The sequence below is a fragment of the Schistocerca americana genome, chromosome 5 (assembly GCF_021461395.2).
Source record: "Schistocerca americana isolate TAMUIC-IGC-003095 chromosome 5, iqSchAmer2.1, whole genome shotgun sequence".
Taxonomy (NCBI): Eukaryota; Metazoa; Arthropoda; class Insecta; order Orthoptera; family Acrididae; genus Schistocerca; species Schistocerca americana.
Window position 1 is genome coordinate 460,545,549 of NC_060123.1, and position 22,316 is coordinate 460,567,864.

The 22,316-nt window shown below is 36.9% G+C and overlaps 1 protein-coding gene across 1 annotated transcript in view; it reads left to right on the plus strand.

Annotated features, from left to right (window-relative positions):
- Window positions 1-21,136, plus strand: part of LOC124616139 (myosin-VIIa-like) — a 388,269-nt gene extending 367,133 nt beyond the window's left edge. Inside the window, exons 36-39 of the mRNA XM_047144413.1 lie at window positions 1,598-1,694; window positions 1,783-1,880; window positions 9,019-9,188; window positions 20,403-21,136. Of these exons, the coding sequence (XP_047000369.1) occupies window positions 1,598-1,694; window positions 1,783-1,880; window positions 9,019-9,188; window positions 20,403-20,612 (575 nt within the window). The 3' untranslated portion in view covers window positions 20,613-21,136. The remainder of the gene's footprint in view (window positions 1-1,597; window positions 1,695-1,782; window positions 1,881-9,018; window positions 9,189-20,402) is intronic.
- Window positions 21,137-22,316: the final 1,180 nt, after the last annotated feature.

The window sequence follows — 22,316 nt, forward strand, 5'->3', positions numbered from 1 at the left end:
CATCTAATACTCTGCAACAGTGTCGTGTAGTTGTCAATATTTTCATCATCCAATAGCCTAATATGCTTTGCTTTGTGGCACTCAGATATAAGTTTATTAATTTTTTATTTTCACTGTGTACTTTCATGGTCTAAAAGAAAGTAAATACTGAACAGCCCAACTCATACAGGCCTTTTTCAACATTGGTTATGACATTATCAAGACAGGATGACTGCCTTGTTGGATTGTTATTAACACAATACGGATCATGGGATCTTAACATTTTCTGTTCATAAAGCTGTTTTGATGTCTATAGCCTGATACCAATGTTTATATCTCCAAAGATTAATATTCTGTATTTGCTTAATTTTTCAAAGTGTAAGATCATTTTTCTAAGACCTTTGTAAATAATTCATTGTCACTGTCTGGAGTATGGTATGCCGATACTATAATAAGTTTTAGTGTTGAAAGTAGCATTGCAGCTGCTTCAAACACATTTCCTATATGTTAATCAGCAAGGTTAAAGACACTATACTGCAAATCTAGGTAACTACTAATGTATATTAAAGCTCCACCACACTGTTGTGTTTTTGTATAAAAGTCTGTGACTAAATCAAAGCCAGGTGGTACACACAAATCCTACTGACCCTCACTTAACCAACAATCATAAACACATAATATGGTGTTTTTGTTCTTTCCTAAAGGAATACTCATGTCATCAGTTTTATTTTTTAAAGACATGATATTTAAATGCACAAATAAAAGTGATTCATTGTTACATGATGTTTGGACTAAGTTGTTCTGAAATTATATATCGGTTTGTGAACTTCCATTGTGGTTCCTTGTGCTACTTGTAGTTGGCTTAATCATACATGCTGCTGACTCCTTGATGGTGCTTGATCCAGGCGCTGGTGCAGGGAATGCCCTGGAACTAACCATAAAAAAAGTCATTACTTCTCTTTGGTGTTTCCTGTTTTTAGATTATCTTTATGTTTTTGCTATTACCTGTGTATCATGTTCTTTTGATGAAGTAGTTATCTGAAGTTTCTTAATGTTTCTGGTTTAACAAGTGTTCATTGGTTTTCTGTGCTTTTGTTATTCCCATTTTGGCAGTTAAGTACTTCTTTAGCATGTAGATTTGATATTAATTTTGGAAATTCACATTTCAAATTTAGATTGTGAATTCTATAAGTGATTTTTCCTCCATAAAATTGCTGACAAATGAATACCGTCAGGAATGTAACTATTAAACAAATTGCGGGTCATTACTAATGAGAGAAATGTAAAATATAAACACCACTCATGGATGTTTGAATTTGTGGACTGCTGCCTATAAGACAATAAAAGGAATGATCTATGATCATGGGTCATGTGATCAATGTGTCACCAGATCTTCCAGCCGTTGTTACCGTTATATGAAGCTGATGATGCCACTCCTTTATTCAAGTAGCCCCTCATTTGGCCTCTCAAGGTTGAGTGGTCCCCATCACAGACCTCCCTACCTCACAAAGTTGTTCTGCTAATGACACTGTATATTTAATGAACAGTGATTTTATTTCCAAAATTTTTAGACGTATAATGATAAGGAATTCTTAATGTCGATTTTTTTCTTTTGCAGGTTATCACAAATGTTCCAAGGCTGACACAATTAAGCTTGCTGCTCTGATATACAGAGCTAAATTTGGTGACAATACACTACAACTTCAGTTTATTCCGTAAGTAGCATGAAATATATAGCAGGAATTAAGCAATATAGTTTAATCTGTATGGGATGACATTAATTCATACCATCTTGATTTGCAGTGACATGTTATCTACACTTGTACCCAATGATTTACACAAACTCCAAAGTGCAAGTGACTGGAAGAAGAGCATCAGCTCAGCTTACAAACAAAATGCTGGTAACTATGCATACTACATTTATCAGTCCATTGACTTTTTCTTCAACAAATATTATTACAGAATATTTCAGGAATGGAAAAGTTTTCTTGTGGACTAAGATAGAGAAAAGACTTGTTTGTTTGCAACTGATATGACAGTATTTTGTGTATACTTAAAATACTACAAGATCTGTACACTTACAACCACACAGTGTTGCAGAATTGCTATCACTGATGTAGCACTGACTATGATAATATGATAATGACTGGTACATACGCTTACTTTGATTATACTTTGCAGTGACTGAGTCAAGAATTAATCAGTTTTGTAAGCAATAGGTATTAAATGCTCTTAAGTGAACAGTATGTCCGGTGTTCATACAGTGAAACCTGTTAATGCGCATATAGCCATTGTAATTCACTCTGTGGCCTTCACTGGATCACTTAAGCTGATTTTATAATAAGATTTTTCCTGTTTCCTTTCAACCTGGTATATCTTGATTCTCTCGGCTCAGATCTCTTCTATCTTTCATTGTCTGAAATCACCCTTCCCATTGCTCTGTCTGTTGACCTAGGTTCGGAGTCTAATTTCTACTGTAATTTGTAGTTTCCTCATATCTTCCTCGATTTCTATAATCCACCTAATGTTGCTTTTCCTGTTTCATACTTTCTCTATTAATCCTCCAGATGTTGTTAGATGACCTGATTAGATGTCAGAAAACTATAATATGTTTCTTCTTGTTGTGGCCATTACTGCTTACATTTCCTTGTACACTATTTCATTAGAAGCTAGTATCTTTGGTATTTTTTGTTTATGTATGTTCTGATTTGCCTTGTTTCTACCTTGAGTACTCTCTATATTTCTGTAGTGTTAGCTGTTTTGAAAATGGTTACATCTGGATGCTGTTTTATTTGTGTATCTGTCTTGTAGTGTTTTAATTTTGTCTATTGAGCAGCCTTTTTTGTTGTATTTTTTCTTGGTGATGTACTGTACTTTAGTTAGTTTGTTTATTCTGTTACATCACAGAGATTTAAGTTATAATTTCTCTTAAATATGTAAATTTATCTACATTTTTAATTCCCTGCTCTTCCATTGTGATTATTTTTATAAGTGATGGATCAGTTACCATAATTTCTGTGTTTGAAGGCTATTCAGAGACAAATTTTCAGTGCTATTTTCTGTAGTAATTTCCTGAACATTTTTGGACAGGAGAGCAAGGACATTAGTGAATTCCAGACAGTTCCATTCTCTCATTATACAAGGTGAGTCAAAAAGGACTTTACAATTTTGAAATGGTAATGAAACTTATTGAGATAACTTACAGAATCAGTAGATTTGTCATTTTGTAGCAAACAACTTCAAGTTTCACGTAAAAGTGTCAGTTGTCATTTTGGTTCAGTGTAACTACTATTTTTGATGTGGCAAACACCTCACTAGTAGTCAATTTCTTCCCATACTCATTCCAGAAAATTGGGAATAACTTGTGCAACAGCAGTGTAGATCCAACTTTTCAGGTCAACTAAATTGTTTGGTAGGGGATGAAGAAACACTTGGTCTTTAATGAAACCCCAGAGAAGGAAATCCAGTGGTATCAAGTCTTGGGAGCGAGCTGGCCATGCGATTGTCCCTTCAAGGCCAATCCACCGACCTGGGAAGCGATTATCGAGGAAACCTCAAATTTCTATGAGAAAATGAGGTGGTGCACTGTGCTGCCGATAGTAAACTATCCCCTCTTGGTCATCTGCATTGATCTGTGGAATTACAAAGTATTCGAGTGTATCCAGAGACACAATACCAGTGAAAGTAACCATTTTAACTGTTCATAATAGAGGGAAACATTCCACGTGGGAAAAATATATCTAAAAACACAGATGATGTGACTTACCAAACGAAAGTGCTGGCAGGTCGATAGACACACAAACAAACACAAACATTCACACGAAATTCAAGGTTTCGCAACAAACTGTTGCCTCATTAGGAAAGAGGGAAGGAGAGGGAAAGACGAAAGGATGTGGGTTTTAAAGGAGAGGGTAAGGAGTCATTCCAATCCCAGGAGCGGAAAGACTTACCTTAGGGGGGAAAAAGGACAGGTATACACTCGCACACACACACATATCCATCCGCACATACACAGACACAAGCAGACATTTGTAAAGGCAAAGAGTTTGGGCAGAGATGTCAGTCGAGGCGGAAGTACAGAGGCAAAGATGTTGTTGAAAGACAGGTGAGGTATGAGCAGCGGCAAATTGAAATTAGCGGAGATTGAGGCCTGGTGGATAATGAGAAGAGAGGATATACTGAAGGGCAAGTTCCCATCTCCGGAGTTCTGACAGGTTGGTGTTAGTGGGAAGTATCCAGATAACCCGGATGGTGTAACACTGCGCCAAGATGTGCTGGCCGTGCACCAAGGCATGTTTAGCCACAGGGTGATCCTCATTACCAACAAACACTGTCTGCCTGTGTCCATTCATGCGAATGGACAGTTTGTTGCTGGTCATTCCCACATAGAAAGCTTCACAGTGTAGGCAGGTCAGTTGATAAATCACGTGGGTGCTTTCACACGTGGCTCTGCCTTTGATCATGTACACCTTCCGGGTTACAGGACTGGAGTAGGTGGTGGTGGGAGGGTGCATGGGACAGGTTTTACACCGGGGGCGGTTACAAGGGTAGGAGCCAGAGGGTAGGGAAGGTGGTTTGGGGATTTCATAGGGATGAACTAAGAGGTTACGAAGGTTAGGTGGATGGCGGAAAGACACTCTTGGTGGAGTGTGGAGGATTTCATGAAGGATGGATCTCATTTCAGGGCAGGATTTGAGGAAGTCGTATCCCTGCTGGAGAGCCACATTCAGAGTCTGATCCAGTCCCGGAAAGTATCCTGTCACAAGTGGGGCACTTTTGGGGTTCTTCTGTGGGAGGTTCTGTGTTTGAGGAGATGAGGAAGTGGCTCTGGTTATTTGCTTCTGTACCAGGTCGGGAGGGTAGTTGTGGGATGCGAAAGCTGTTTTCAGGTTGTTGGTGTAATGGTTCAGGGATTCCGGACTGGAGCAGATTCATTTGCCATGAAGACCTACGCTGTAGGGAAGGGACCGTTTGATGTGGAATGGGTGGCAGCTGTCATAATGGAGGTACTGTTGCTTGTTGGTGGGTTTGATGTGGACGGACGTGTGAAGCTGGCCATTGGACAGGTGGAGGTCAACGTCAAGGAAAGTGGCATGGGATTTGGAGTATCACCAGGTGAATCTGATGGAACCAAAGGAGTTGAGGTTGGAGAGGAAATTCTGGAGTTCTTCTTCACTGTGAGTCCAGATCATGAAGATGTCATCAATAAATCTGTACCAAACTTTGGGTTGGCAGGCCTGGGTAACCAAGAAGGTTTCCTCTAAGCGACCCATGAATAGGTTGGTATACGAGGGGGCCATCCTGGTGCCCATGGCTGTTCCCTTTAATTGTTGGTATGTCTGGCCTTCGAAAGTGAAGAAGTTGTGGGTCAGGATGAAGCTGGCTAAGGAATGAGGAAAGAGGTTTTTGGTAGGGTGGCAGGTGATCGGTGTGAAAGGAAGTGCTCCATCGCAGTGAGGCCCTGGACGTGCGGAATATTTGTGTATAAGGAAGTGGCATCAATGGTTACAAGGATGGTTTCCGGGGGTAACAGACTGGGTAGGGATTCCAGGCATTCGAGAAAGTGGTTGGTGTCTTTGATGAAGGATGGGAGACTGCATGTAATGGGTTGAAGGTGTTGATCTAAGCCCCCACAGAACGTATCTCCGCAAATAACCAGAGCCACTTCCTCATCTCCTCAAACACAGAACCTCCCACAGAAGAACCCCAAAAGTGCCCCACTTGTGACAGGATACTTTCCGGGACTGGATCAGACTCTGAATGTGGCTCTCCAGCAGGGATACGACTTCCTCAAATCCTGCCCTGAAATGAGATCCATCCTTCATGAAATCCTCCACACTCCACCAAGAGTGTCTTTCCGCCATCCACCTAACCTTCGTAACCTCTTAGTTCATCCCTATGAAATCCCCAAACCACCTTCCCTACCCTCTGGCTCCTACCCTTATAACCGCCCCTGGTGTAAAACCTGTCCCATGCACCCTCCCACCACCACCTACTCCAGTCCTATAACCCGGAAGGTGTACACAATCAAAGGCAGAGCCACGTGTGAAAGCACCCACGTGATTTACCAACTGACCTACCTACACTGTGAAGCTTTCTATGTGGGAATGACCAGCAACAAACTGTCCATTCGCATGAATGGACACAGGCAGACAGTGTTTGTTGGTAATGAGGATCACCCTGTGGCTAAACATGCCTTGGTGCACGGCCAGCACATCTTGGCACAGTGTTACACCATCCAGGTTATCTGGATACTTCCCACTAACACCAACCTGTCAGAACTCCGGAGATGGGAACTTGCCCTTCAGTATATCCTCTCTTCTCATTATCCACCAGGCCTCAATCTCCGCTAATTTCAATTTGCCGCCGCTCATACCTCACCTGTCTTTCAACAACATCTTTGCCTCTGTACTTCCGCCTCAACCGACATCGCTGCCCAAACCTTTTGCCTTTACAAATGTCTGCTTGTGTCTGTGTATGTGCGGATGGATATGTGTGTGTGTGCGAGTGTATACCTGTCCTTTTTTCCCCCTAAGGTAAGTCTTTCCGCTCCCGGGATTGGAATGACTCCTTACCCTCTCCCTTAAAACCCACATCCTTTCGTCTTTCTCTCTCCTTCCCTCTTTCCTGATGAGGCAACAGTTTGTTGCGAAACCTTGAATTTCGTGTGTATGTTTGTGTTTGTTTGTGTGTCTATCGACCTGCCAGCACTTTCGTTTGGTAAGTCACATCATCTGTGTTTTTAGATACATTTTAACTGTTCACTACATCGGTGCTCCTGGTGGCAGAATGGGATTTGATCCTCTACATGAATCGAACTTAATGTTGTTTGCTACAAAATGACACAACTACCTATCCTATAAGTTGTCTCAATAAATTTTTATATCATTTCAAAGTTGTAAAGTCTTTTTTGAACCACCCTGTATATTCAAATACATTGATGGATACTTGTAGTAACAAGCAGTATCCCTTTCTTGCAGCTGCTTTTATGAGAAACAGCTCAGAGCATTTTTCTCTGAACTTCACTATACATTTTTTGCTGGGTTCTATCAACCTGACTAATTTTGGTTGGAGTACAATTATTTTTAAAGATTTTTCAAAACCATAACGCTATGATCACATTCATATGGCTTCTTAAAGTCTATAAAGTTTGTAGAATTCTGAGAAAATCTTGTATGTGTGGTTTAAGAAAGATGTACCTCTGGTTACCTGGGCTGTTTTTAATCTCTTTTAATGTAGAGTGGGTGGATTATAGTCTGTTCTAATGTTTGAGTAATTTTTCTAATCTTCAGAGTTTTGTTAGAACTATGCACAGGGTGGTTAAAGCCTTGTAACTAGCATATGTCATTGTAGATTTATTTCATTTAATGAGGGAGACAGGTGATATGAGCAATTCTGTGTTCCTGAAAAACTACTTCAGTTAAGAAAAACATTGTATGGGGACCAAGTAGCAAGAGCGTTAGCTCGAAAAATTATGAACTAATCAAATTATGAACATCAGCAAACTGACCACACATTTTAAACAGAAAACACCACAATAGCAAGATATCAGCCCCAGTAGCCGGTCCCATGTGAAAATTTGGGCGATAATTCTGGCAGTATGCAGTTATGACCTTCTGAAAGTACAACTTCTAAACTTTCATGTCTGCAGTTTGTTTTTGTCGCTCGCTCTGCCCCACTTCAGCTGCCTAAAGCCCCAGTGTGAAGTATTATGCACTGGAGGGCCGACTAGAGCTCTCCTGTTCATGGGATGTTGAGGGCTAGGAAAGAGGAGGGAGAAGATGTAATGTGAAATTTTGTTCTAGCATGCTTGTTATTTTGTGTGAAAAATAGTAAGTAATAAGAGGACATAATATTTCAACCTCATGCACATATACTTTCAATATCATTTTAACAATATTCTTGTGTTGACTGCTACAGCTGTATTCATGCCTCAAAATAAATAAAATGAATAAACCTTAGCAATTGAATAATTCTTATGGTTAATGATAATTTTAATGATTTTCGATTTACAATTTAATAATACCAGTCACCTTGAAGAATAGTGCATTTCTGGCAAATGCACTTAACAATGGCATTTTTAAAATTCAAAGAAAATAATGTACACAAGTGATGTTAATAATTAAATAGTGCTACACTACTTTTTAATGACACACTCATTCATTTCATTCTTTTACACTGTATTTGTGCATCACTACATAAAAATGTTCAAACCAAAGAAATCTCTGGCACCAGCTATAGGTTAAAAACCACACACTTTGCCACAATATAGAAAGCATGTTACCAATGTCAAAACAGTATTTCACAAACCTCTTACTTACTCCACTGCAAAGTGCTTTGCACTTGGACAGTAAGTGGCCCCAGTGGGGCTGTGCGAATGACAAACAGTGTATGCAAAAGTTTAAACGGTGTATCTTCAGATAGTTGTAACTGCTTACTATGAGAATTATGGTCCAAATTTTCATGTGTGGTCAATTGCTATGGTTGATGTCTTGCTTGTGTGATTTTTTCCCCTTAAAATGTGATCTCAAGTTGATGATGTTTCCTTGTTAGGAAAATAAATAGCAATACTAATTGGGATTGGCAGAGGTGTTACTGCCACCAAAAGGGAGTTACATCAGATTTGTAATATATTTATTGTAAACAGGTACACAATAAAAACATACATGTGGAGCAATGATGAGTATAAAGAAGGGATAGTGTGAGAACTAATTGTTTCCTAAGGTAATAGTGTTGGAAGAGATGATCTTATATGGAAACCAGCAGAAAAGATTTATTCCTTTTTACAATGAACCTGTTATTCTGTAAAGAGATAGGAAGAGGCATTCTTGAACAGAAACCCGCAGAAAAGATTTATGCCTCTATGCAATGAACCTGTTATTCCCTAAAGAATAAATCTGCAACTGTAAGGGGAAAAAAAAGAAAAACCAAGTTGATGCCTTTGCATGGGTTATTTTAAAGCAGCTTTAACAGATGTATGTTAAAACTCACACACCATTACTTACTGACTATAATTTTTATTTCATGTTTCATATCTAGGTATGACAGCTGATGCAGCAAAACAAGCATTCCTGACATACATTTATAAGTGGCCAACATTTGGTTCTGCTTTCTTTGATGTTAAACAAGCCACAGAACCAAAGTATCCTGAAGTAATTATAGTAGGAATAAATAAGAATGGGATTAGTATTATACATCCAACTACAAAGGTGAGCAATGAATCACTTTCTACATAGTATAGGTTTTTTACAGGTATAACAGAATATCACCTAGACACTGTTTGCTGGCCCATGAGGTTAAGTATCTTCATCAAGTCAACAGAACATGAGAAAGGCAAGCTTTTAATCCAAGAAAAGAACAAAAAGAATTGCAAGAATTTCGGATTAGCTAATAAGAAACCTGTATGCTTTGGTGTGTTTTTTTTTTTTTTTGTTTTGTTTTGTTTTTTTCAGCCCTCTCAATTTCTTTTCTACTTTTTAGCCTCAATATGCTCAAATTTGTGATATGGATTGCTCTTGAAATACGCAAAATTATGGGAGCTTCTGTTTTGTTTATTACATTTCCAAGGACAATATTTAGTTATAAGTCATGCTTAGAATTAATTTAATTAAAAGAGCAAAACATGAAGTATTGAGACTAAACTAACTGACAGCAAGAATGTAATCATTGTTGAGATTGGGCAGAAGCTCCTTCAAATCAGTTCTGTCATTCAATAACACTTTGATTTTAGTGAAATTTTCACAGCTGTAACACATGCTACAAGGCTTCTTCCAGTTTGCCAAGAACTTCCATGAGTAAAGGAAAGGACAAAAAGTTATTGTCATTGTGGTTTTCCTTCTCACTCAATTTTGCCAACACTTACATTCTGCATTATGATTTTTTTGTTTATTTATTTGTTTGTTTGCTGTCAATATAACAACCAGTTTTTGGGCATTGTTATAGATTTTAGTTCACACATACAAAGGTTTAGTTAGCATACATAAGTGCCCACATTGATACAAATAGTGGTCAGAAATTATCATCTTTTTGGTGCAAAAACAAACTTATGCTATATACACTATTTCACAAAGGGAGATTACAGCTTGAAATCCTCTACTGAATAACAACTTTTCTCTAGTAATAAATGCTCAAGTTTATTCTTTAAAATGTTTAAATTACCATAGCTCTCTTGAGGTCAGACAGAAGTCTGTTGTAGAAGACGGCTCCTATTGTATGTGGACTATGCTCTGCAGTCTTTTTTTCCCCATGTATTATTCCTATGTACATTACTGTTTGTTACATTATATTCTGGATTTTGTTTCACAAACATTGTTAACTGCAGTATGTATACAGTGCAGATGGTTAGTCTTTTATATTTTCTGAAGATTTCTCCACAGGGCTCTCTCCTGTGTACCTTGGCTACTTACTACCTTTTTTTGGAGTCTGAAGAGTCTGTCTGTATAAATAGCTGGTGCCCCATCCAATATCTCAGTACTGTACTGAAGATCTGGATGTATCATTCTGAAGTATATTTGTCTAAAGCTATCATGGTCCAGGAAGGTTGAGACCCTTTTCAGTAGATACACATTTGTACTCATTTCCTTGCAAATATAGTCTATATGTTATTTCCATGACAGGTGCTCATCAACAATTATACCCAAAAATTTGTGTTCGTTTGTTAGCTAAGGGCCAATGGATGTGTAGATAGAGTTATGTTCTAATTATAGCTAAACATAAATTGCAGTGCCATTGTCTTCTCTCCATTTATGAATAGCTTATTTGCAGTAAGATAACCTGACAGAAAATTATAATTGACTGTAAGTAGTAGTTGGCATATCATGGCCCCAGCTGACAAAACATGTGTCATTAGCATAGCTTACGAACTTGGTGTTTTGGGGTTCAGTTAAATCATTTAAATACACAAGAAACAGAAAAGACCCCAAGATACTTCCTTGGGGCACACCACATTGAAGTATCTTGTGGGCTGATTTGGTTACGAACTATTCATTCCTTTTACAAGTTAGCTTGACACACTGTTTCCTGCTTGTCCAATACAATCCCCAACAATCAGTCTTTCCTTCTCATCCCATATGGTATGTCTCTCCTAACCTGTGCATCTGTGGGTCTTTCCCAAAATCTACCTCTTTTCCTAGACCACTCCAGTCTTTTTCCTTCACTCTTCCTTCCCCTTCAACTCTTCTGCCTGAAGAAGGAGCCACTGGCCCCAAAAGCTTGCCAGTCATGAGTCTTTTCTGTGTGTGTTGTGCCGCTGCTTGGTGAGTAGATATTTTATCTACCCAATTAAATAATTACATCAGTAATTGATTGTTTTCGTTGTTATGCGATATCAAAAGCTTTACTCATATCCAGCAAGGTGTCTGCTACCTTGTCTCCTTCATCTAGCTTCTTTAATATTTCATGTATAAAAGTTGCTACTGCTGTTACAGTGGAGATCTTCCTTTTCTAAAATCATGTTGTAGATTGTTAAATAGATTATGTTTGATGAAACATGCCTCAGATTGATTTAATATTATTTTCTCTAATATTTTCCCAACCTCTGAAGTTAATGATATTGGTCTACAGTTTTTGATGTCAGTTTTTATTCCCTTCTTATACACCAGTAGCATTTCAGTCATTTTCAAAAGATCAGGGAATTCTCCAAAGCAGAGGGAGATATGTATTAGATGTTTTCAGAGGCTTCACTAATTCTTCTTGGCTTTCCTTTAGCAACTTAAGTGAAATGTCATCCCAGCCACAAGACATTTTAGCCTGAAATTTTGAAATGATTGCTACGAGGTCCCTCTCTGTAATGCCATGGATGAAAAAAGATTGGCCACTTTTTGTAACATTTAAACTGTGTGCCCAATCATGTGTTTCATTTGTGCCACATGTATTAAGCATCCATTTGAATTTTCACACACTTCTTTTGGATCATTTGTCATATTGTCATTTTCTTTCATTGGTAGGCTGGTGTGTTTGTCAGATTGCTGCTACCCACATTCTTTATACAGTATTTTCCAGGCTATTTTACTACTGTAGGTTGAGTTGCTTATTTGATAGGCATATTTCTGAGCTTTAAGGTTAGTGAAGGAATAACTGTATTTTTTTCTGAACAGTTTGTGTTTTGTTAAATAGTTTAGTAATTTAGTATCTCTAAAGAGTATGTAACAGCCTCTCATGTTCTCTCTCAGTTCAACGATTTCTAGAGGGAAATTCTCAACTTTGTGATTAATAGCTTTGTTTACTTGTTTTACTAAAGGACAAGTTTCATTTAAAGTTTTGTTGGATAATTTGTTGAAATTTCCTCATTTATCCTTCACATTTGTTGCATTGTCAACTGGTTCCCATTATTCATTGCCTAGTGCCCTCTTAAGTTTATTATAATTAAATTTTCTTTTATACATAAATGAATCACTTTTAGTTATATCTATTGTCCGTACATAAATTTTGGCCAAGCGGTTCTAGGCGCTCCAGTCTGGACCCGTGCGACTGCTACGGTCGCAGGTTCTAATCCTGCCTCGGGCATGGATGTGTGTGATGTCCTTAGGTTAGTTAGGTTTAAGTAGTTCTAAGTTCTAGGGGACTGGTGACCTCAGATGTTAAGTCCCATAGTGCTCAGAGCCATTTCATCCTATATAAATTTCCATAATAAGGGCTCTGCTCAGATATGTTGTTTTCTACAGCGGTTACATTTGTCCTCCTTTGTTATGTTTGTGAGAATGTGGTGAATGCATGACTGTTTTTCAACCATTATTCTTGTAGGTTCTAAGTTTATGTGATAATAGTTATAACACTGAAGTAAGTCAACATAACACAAATAATGATTGCTATTATTTAAAGAGTCTAAGTTGATGTTTCTATCAGCACATGTTTTTTACATGCTGATGTCTTCTCCATCAGGTCTTCCAGACAACTGAAAAATTCTACACTATTGCTTCTAGGTGATCTATAAAGAGCTGCTATAATCAGGCTGTTGTTTCCTATCTTCAAATTTATTGCTGCACAGCCTCAAGTACCATTTCTTTACTCATATCATCAGTCTATTTGACTTTTTCACATGCTATGTCATTTCTACTACAGATGTATACCCCCCCCCCCCCCCCCCCCCACCGCTATGTGCCCTTCTACAGTAAAAGTTTATGAATTCATAATTGCTTAGCTTGTAGCCATATGCTTCCTCTTCTTTGCACCCATCTAATTCACTCACTATAAAAACTGCAATTTTGATTGATTTGAGTATATGCCCAAGTGCTCTGTTTTATTCATTATTTGCTGTCCATTTTACCTGTAACTATTCTGATTTCCAAATGAAGCACAAATCTGTTTGACTTCGATATTCATTTTTCATATCTCCTTGTTGACCCATGCAATTTTGTGCCTCGTTTTTTGTGACATCATTGGCACCAGCTATCACATGACATATTCAGTTTCATGTTTCATTTTTTCCTGCAGGTTGACATCGGTAACATTTTTCATATTTGCACACAGTTTTACTATTCCCATTGCTTGGAAGTCTTTATTATTGTCTTGTAAAATACTCACCAGATTTCTGCCACGGTTGATTGTTAAGGAAAGAACATTGTACCTTTTTCGTGATTGATTCTTGGTTCTGTTGTCACAGTGTCTCGTTGTTTCGTCTGCTCCACTGCTGTGCTGTTTACAAACTTTGTTGCCATCATACTTCACACTTTCATGCTTATCATTAGCACTTGTTTCAGTAGCAAATGCAGCACACTTATTTGGGAGAGTATGACTATCATCCATAAGTGTACATGATTTTCGTAGCAATAACAGTTCACACTTTTTAGACATTAGTTTTTCATGCTCATATTTGGAACAGTTTGGTTATCACGCAAAAGTACATGCAATTTTCATGAAGGCTCAGACTTTTCATATGTAAGTTTTTTCATGTCACTCATTAGAACTTTAATTGTTAGTTGAAGACTATGTATATGATCAAAATTTGTGCACATGCTACTTTTAATGGCATAATTTTCATTTTTTTTCGCGTGAACATGATGTGTGTCTATACAAGCTGCCATCTCACTTCATTGCATTATGCATATAATGACCAGAAGCTGCGAGAGACTGATGAAATGGATATCACATCAGTTAAGTACTTCAGTGTAAGAAAACTGGAATTATATGAGAATTAAATATGAATTTACTAAAGGCTGGTGATGAGGTAAAATTCATTTAAAGAATAAAAGAAAAATTTAAAATCAAATGGGAGGACATGTTAAATGAAAATTCTAGTAAAAGCTTTTATCATAAGCGATTATAGCTCTTTAAGATTCTGGCTTATACTTGAGCTGACCTTGTGGGTGCAGAATTTTTGGCAAACTTCATTTCGGCACCTATCATAATTTCATAAAAATGTTCAGTAAAGTAGCTAACTCACAGGCGGCTTCTATTTTAATTTTTTGTTTGATAGCATAATGATAGGTTACCATAATATGATTATTTTTGGGATAGGGAACAGAGACAGCTGATGGAGAAAATATCTAGCTGTTGAAGAAGTTGTTGGACACCTGATGCACAAACTGGAACAAGGTCCTCCCTGAAATTCAACTTCCAACACCTCAGAAAATGAGGATGTATGTAAATAAAATGTTAGAGATCTTAGTTAAGATTATTCAAAATTCACAAAAATCAACCATTCCTACCCAACAATAAGGATTGAGTCTTATGGACAAAAACTGAACAATAGCTTGGAATGTTCAAAATCCATAACAATTAAACGTTTGGGACATTACTTACAAAATTGTAAGCGAAGGGCTAACACAATGACAACATATTTAAATACCCTTTTAGTTGCTGTGAGTTGTTTTATATATAAATAAGTATGATTGTTGGTTGTGGTAGACCCCTAAATGATCTTCAAAATGTACACCAGCATAACACTTTTTAACTGCCTTGCACTTTCACTTCCTTTTCCTCCACAACTGCAGCTCATCATTTGATGTAATTGAGTTAAATCAAGTCTAGCTCTACCGACCATTGAGAAATTTGACAACTCAATGACAGTCAATTAGAAGGATTATGCCGAACATATACTTGAGACACTATTGCCAGAAGAAATATGAGATGAGGAAGATGAACTCCAGAACAAATTGAAGAGTGATGATATACACACCCCATGCTGCAGCGATTGCAGTCAAACCATTTGTGCAAGAAGAGGAGGCCACAACAATTTCTCAACTCAAGAAAGGAAGGACACCTGGTCCTAACAACAATTCTGCAGATGTGTTACACCAAATAAAACCACAGATTGAGCTATGTTTTACACTGTTGTTATTCAAAAACCATGTCCATAAGAAGTGGGAATGTATCTATGAGGGTAGTGTGAAAAGTTCTCAGAATCACCATGAGAGGTCAGTGCTAGTGCGTTCACGTGATATTCACTGGACTGTTGCCTGTAAATAGGTGCTACATCAGTGCTCTTGGAAGAGAGCTGTGGTGTTGACATGGCCCTGTTGTTCCTGCATAGTGATTTGTGAAGATGGAAAAAATCAAGATTCGAGTAGTGATTGAGTACTTCATAAAGAAAGGTATGAAAGCAAAGGGCATTCATGCTGATTTTTATACTACACTGAGGGACTCTGCTCCTTCATATTCAACTGTTGCCAAGTGGACAAATGAATTTAAATTTGGTTGGGAGAGCTTAGATGACGATCCGTGCAGTGGTCAGCCAAGATGTGACACTACTCCAGAAATCATTGCAAAAGTGCACAAAATGGTCATGGACGATCACCGATTGGAAGTGTGTGAAATTGCTCACACTTGCCAGATGTAATCTGAAAGTGTGTATCACGTTTTAACTGAAGAATTTGGATTGAAAAAATTATCTGCAAGATGGGTGCCATAACTCTTGATGCTGGATCAAAAACGCATGAGAACGGACATATCGGGACAGAGTTTGACCCATTTTGCGAGAAACGAACAAGATTTTTTTGTGCCTGCTTTTGACCACAGATGAAACTTCAGTGCACTACTATACCCCAGAGACAAAAAAAAACAATCAAAGCAGTGGAAACATGCTGATTCTCTGCCACCAAAGAAAACAAAGACAATTCCTTCGGCAGGAAAGGTCATGGCATCAGTGTTCTGGGATGCGAAGGGGATTCTAGATTATCTCCTCACTGGGCAAACAATTACTGGAAAATACTATGCTAACCTCCTGGTCAGTTTGCAACAAAAGATTCATGAGAAAAGGAAGAAAGTCATCTTCCATCAAGCCATTGCGCGCCCAAACACATGTGCTGTCGCCATAGCTAAATCACTTCAAATGAAGAATTGAGAGTCGGAGTTGACAACTATTTTGCAGGCATGGAGGAAACTTATTTTCGAGGTGGGATCAAGGCACTGGAACATCATTGGACCAAGTGCATTAATCTACAACAAGACTAAATTGAAAAATAGAAGAAGTTTCAGTGATGTAAGTACTTTTTTTCTATTCCATTCTGAGAACTTTTCAAACCATCCTCATATCTCAGTTATAGTGCAATGGAAGGCACCACAAGATGTTGATCAGTTTCCATATCTTGGCAACCTTATCTGTGATAATGGGGATGTAGATACAGACATCACCCACGAACTGGGAAAGTTTCTGCAGGCTTCCAATGAATATGATCCTTACAGCAATTAGACTTTATAAGTATGCCCACAGAATTTTGGCTCTATTTCTCTGTCATCCGCCTATGGCCAGATGAATGTGTGAGACCAGGAAAATGCCATAAAAATCAGCACACAAGCTCAATATTTTTTATCAGTCATACTTGAGAAGAATTTTGAAGATTAGCTGTTGTGAAAAAATTTCAGATTATGAAGTGCTGAGAATAATTGGTCTACAAGTCTCCACAAAATTATTGCTAGAAGAAGACTGAAGTTTTTGAGACGTTATCTACACATAAAAGATGGAAGAATCTCCAGCATATTATTCATTCATTGTGTTCTACAGATGCTATCAAAAAGGAGAACCTACAGGAATGTGGAACTGTCTCTTGTGCGAACAGACAGCTAACATTTGGAAACATCTTGAGTTATAGTAATAAAATAAGTTACTGACTGTGATCCCACAACCTCAAAGTCATACTGACAAGTTTGCTTGCTAAGAAAAGAATATGTGGTCTGACTAGCTTGAACTATTTAAGGAGTTAAGGATCTTCAATGTCCCTGTGAATATATTTTCCAGGTATTAGTGTATGTCAGGAAAAATATACATTACTTTGCCCCAAACAGCTCTATACACAAATACAACATAAGAACTGGTGAATGTTAGCAGCTTGTAGGAAAAAGCAACAATATGGATACCAGGGATTAAAGCTGTATAATAAATTATCTAAATACATAAAAGTATTTCATCAAAAAATTGTTTTACAGTGAAATGGTATTCAAACGAAATGTAACAAAGGTAGCAATTAACATCAATGTGCAAAATTAATGTACTGAAACCATTTTTGTTACATGTAGGTAACTTGTCATTATGTATATTTTGTATTTCATCTATTTCTCTACTGAGTTAGTAATATTGTTTATTGTAAACAGTTTTTGATGTTGCTGAGCAACAGTCATACAGTAATTTTTAAATGAACGCACTGCCATTTGACTATTGTTGTTTATTTAATTATGACCCAGGTTTTGGCCTTTTATGCCATTTTCAAGTGATTCAGTTTATGTCATCCACATATATTGCAAGACTTCAACCACAGTGTGGTTTCAGTGCCTGAGACTGCAGTTATGTGTGTGAGTTGCATTCGCGTGAGTGTGTGTATGTGTGTGTATTGTTGATGAAGGCCTTAATGGCTGAAAGCTTTAATTGTGAGAGTCTTTTTGTTGTGCCTATCTGCAACTCAGCAACTCTGCTATATGGTGCATAGCAACTTTCCTTCTCATAATAGTGTTATATATTTTGTATATTTATCACTTACATATGTGTGTAAAAGTATTTACTTATTATCTGTGTACATCTGATGAAGCCCATATCATGTATGTGGTCAGTGCTTGATATTAAATATGAATATGAAAATAAAAATGAATATAAACCTGCATTAGATAACAAGACTGCAGCTGTAGTAGGTAAAAGCACTAAATAAATTAATTTTGAAAGAGAGTTAGTGGCTTGTATTCAAAATAAATGAGTAATGTTCTTTGCATTTTCTCAGAGTAATGCACAGCGCTGAGAAAAGTAGCCTTGTATTTCAATGACAGCTATTTATTAATAATGTTTTTTTCCTTCATGGGAGACCACAGTCATGTAGAAAATTTTGAAAGAAATTTCTGCCATTTGACTATAATACAGCAGAAATTTCTTTAAAAAATATTAGTATTAATAACTTAAATACAAAATATTAATGTTCCACAATAATATTTAGTTAATAGTTCATTATGAACTGGCTTTTGGCTTCTGAGTCCATCATTAGATAATTTAATGCTAAACAGAGAGTCCACATAACTGTAGTGAGAATTCACAGCTGTACAAAGATTGCTGTACAAAAATATGTGACATTTTATGACTATATCGATACAAAGCAAGCATAATGTAATACCTAAAAAGACTGAACAAATAAGTCTTAGACTGAAATATATTCAGCTATTAAAACTATGTTAAGGTGTAAGCCAAAAATGTTTTACAAATGAGTAACAGCACAGGCTACTATGTCATATGGACAAACTGCTGAATGTAACGAACAGACCAAATAAAGGGAGTGGGGAAATAAGTCTATGAAATGTGGGTATGAAACAGTTGTAACATGCTTATTATCTAATGGTGAGAGAAATAATAACTGGCTCTGCTTAAATAAGAGTGAGTAAAGGAACTGTGTTTGGTCATTAAGGACCAGGTCTGGTTTACTTGGTGTTTATTAATGGTCAGAATTTGAGGTAAGGTTAGTTTTCTGCTGTTAGTTCCTTTATGGAGAACATCACATGAATGACATCCATTCAGAGCATGTTCAGCAAAGGTGGCTTGTGGAGTATCTATGTAGATGTAGATGTAGATGTAGGTGTAGGTGTAGAATCCTGATCTGGTCCTTATTGATCAAACATAGTTCAATAACTCACCTCTATTAAAGTAGCAACCAGTCATTATTTCTCTCACCATTAGATAATATGCTTGTTATAACAGTTCCACACTCACATTCTACAGACTTCTTTCTCCTCCTCCCTTTACTCACTCTGTTCGTTTCACTCACCAGTTTGTCCATATGACATAGTATCCTGTACCCTTACTCACGTGTAGATTATTTTTGGCTTATACATTCACATAGTTTTAATACTTGAATATATTGTAATATAAGATTTATTTGTTCGGAGTCTCTTTAGATATTACATTAGGCTTGTGTTTTGTGTTCATATAGTTTTAAACCGTCACATATTTTTGTACAGCAATCTTTGTACAGTTCTAAGTTGTTTCTGAAGTTGTGTGAATTATCTGTTTAATATTAAGTAATCTGACAATGGCCTAAGAAGCTGAAAGCTGGTTCATTATGAATTATTAAATAAATATTATTGTGGAACATTAATACTTTGTATGTAAGTTATCAATTTGTCTATGTTCCTCCAATAACCAATGGAATATTACATAAATATTATTTATTAATAATAAGAAAGGGTGTCATAAGAGTAACGGTCAATATTCAGGGATATTACAGAAATGATCATTTGAAGCAAAAACGTCTAGTAAACATTGGCTCTAAGATGCATACCTTGAAAACTATGAACACTTCTTTCCTTGATAACGTGAAAAAGTATCTTCTACTTAGGCTCTTTGCTTTCCATATTCAAAGAGATGGTAGCATGGACAAAAATAAGAAAAAAAGTCCAGTAAACATGGGCTGTAAAGTGCATACCTTAAGACCTATGAGTACTTGTTCATCTTTACTACTTTGAAACACTTCTCTTATACTGAACAAGTGCACATAGCTCTTAAAAGTGAGAATTTTAGAGTCCATGTTTACTGAATTTTTTTTTCTTTTTTTAGTCCCTACTACCTCCTTTCAAAATATGGAAACCAAAAAGAATGCAGTATCTTGAAGGACTCCTAGCTCTTAATGCATGCATTTTAGAGCCCATGTTTACTGGAGTTTTTTTTAAGATCGAAGGATCATTCCTGTCGTATTCCTGAGTATTGACCATTCCTGCTGTTCTTATTTGACTTCTTTCTGTAATATGATACATTGTCTGTTTCTTTTTTGTTATTCAGCATTTTTTATATATTTGATCCATTCCAGGCTTCTTTCTCATCTTGTAAGAATTAAAATATTAGCTATGTTATAGTCAAATGCCGTTTGTCATCATTATATATGGGGGAACAAATTTAGAAATAACGGTAAATTCTTATTTTATTATTTTACCCTGTTAGCATTTATGTAAGAAATCTGTATCGAATTCTTGATTTAGAAGTTTTATGGATTATCTAAAAATAATTCTTCCTTGATTTTCAGGATTTGCTGGATACTCATCCATATTCTCAGATATCCAACTGGTCATCTGGAAACACATTTTTCCATGTTACTATTGGTGATCTTGTCAGAGGCTCTAAGCTACTTTGTGAAACGTCTCTAGGATACAAAATGGATGACCTCCTCTCTTCATACACATCTGTAATACAGTCTGCTGTACATAAGAAAACAAGAGTTGTTACTCAACTTTGATTCAGAATTGAAGTACCTGCTGTATTAATTATAAAGAGATTATTTATAAATTATTAAATACTTCATTATCACTACATTTAAATGATGATATGATGTAAGTTGTGATGGAAACTGACATTTTGAATTACCTGCCACTCATGTCCTCAGTATTGAAAACATAAATTTAGATTTTTGCATTATTCCTACATGTTCTAGTTCTTAGTTCCACAGTTTTCCACATCAACTTTGTGAGACAACAGAGATTGATTTTATATGTGAGTTTTGCTGTTGTGTCAATGCTACATTCGATTGCTACTGTATACAGATGTCTCACTTACCATATATCAACATACACATTCATCACTCATTACTGACTGCCTGCAATTAAGTGCTTTCTATTTTTGTGGTTAAAACTTCAGTAAGTTGACCTTTTTGTAGCATGTCTGTCGTAATGAGAGTAAACATCTCCTGTGGCTATAGCAAATTTGTAAGTTCTATTTCTTGTAGCATGTCAAATATAGAAATAAAGAGAAGTTCTCATTTCATCCCTCTAGTATTTCCATAAAAACATACATAGCATGCATATTTAGCTCTCTCTCTTATATTTTTTGTGAAATATGAGATAACTAATGGTCATGAAACTAATTTTTTTCCATCTAATGATAACTAAGTTTGCTTGTTCTGGAAGAAGACAAGTAAGTTAAATGTTTATAAACACTGGCTTCTGCTGCCATTAATGGAGGAATATAAGTTGCTTGAAATATGCTGTTATTAAAAATGTGTAGAGCTGAGTGTGGTAGTTCCTCACACATGAAACCTTCTTTCAAAACTGTCAGCAACTTTTACATTTATTCTTGCAGTATGCCACATAATTGTTTATAATAATGTATCTAGAAGAGCATTTCTAACCTGAACAACTAATAACTCAAGAATTTATTAGCAGAGATTTCTCAAATTTATGATATGTTTATAAAAGACAGAATTTAACTAAGCAGAAGTATTACTTTCAAAAGGCTGTTATGCAAGTCTCTGCGTTGCAGCATAAATACATATAGAATTAAACAACAGTATTCTGTTGCTCACCTTTAAATAAATCACAGTTATAACCCCATTTATGTGCTTGATAAATCAAATTTGACAAAAACTGATTTCCTTTTCTTTACATGAAATATAGTTCTCCCATCATCTTGTAGACCAAAAGGCACCAGAGACATACACTATGTGATCAAAAGTATCCGGACACCTGGCTGAAAATGGCTTACAAGTTTGTGGTGCCCTCCAACAGTAATTTTGGAATTCAGTGTGGTGTTGGCCCACCCTTAGCCTTGATGACAGCTTCCTCTCTCGCAGGCATACATTCAGTCAGTTATGGAAGGTTTCTTGGGGAACGGCAGCCCATTCTTCACAGAGTGCTGCACTGACAAGAGGTATCGATGTTGGTCAGTGAGGCCTGGCACGAAGTCACCATTCCAAAACATCCCAAAGATGTTCTATAGGATTCAGGTCAGGACTCTGTGCAGGCCAATCCATTAAAGAGATGTTATTGTTGTGCAAACACTCTGCCACAGGCTGAGCATTATGAACAGGTGCTTGAGTGTGTTGAAAGATGCAATCGCCAGCCCCGAATTGCTCTTCAACACTGGGACGATACAAGCCTGTGCTGTGGTAGTGCCATGCAAAACAACAAGAGGTGCAAGCTCCCTCCATGAAAAACATGACCACAGC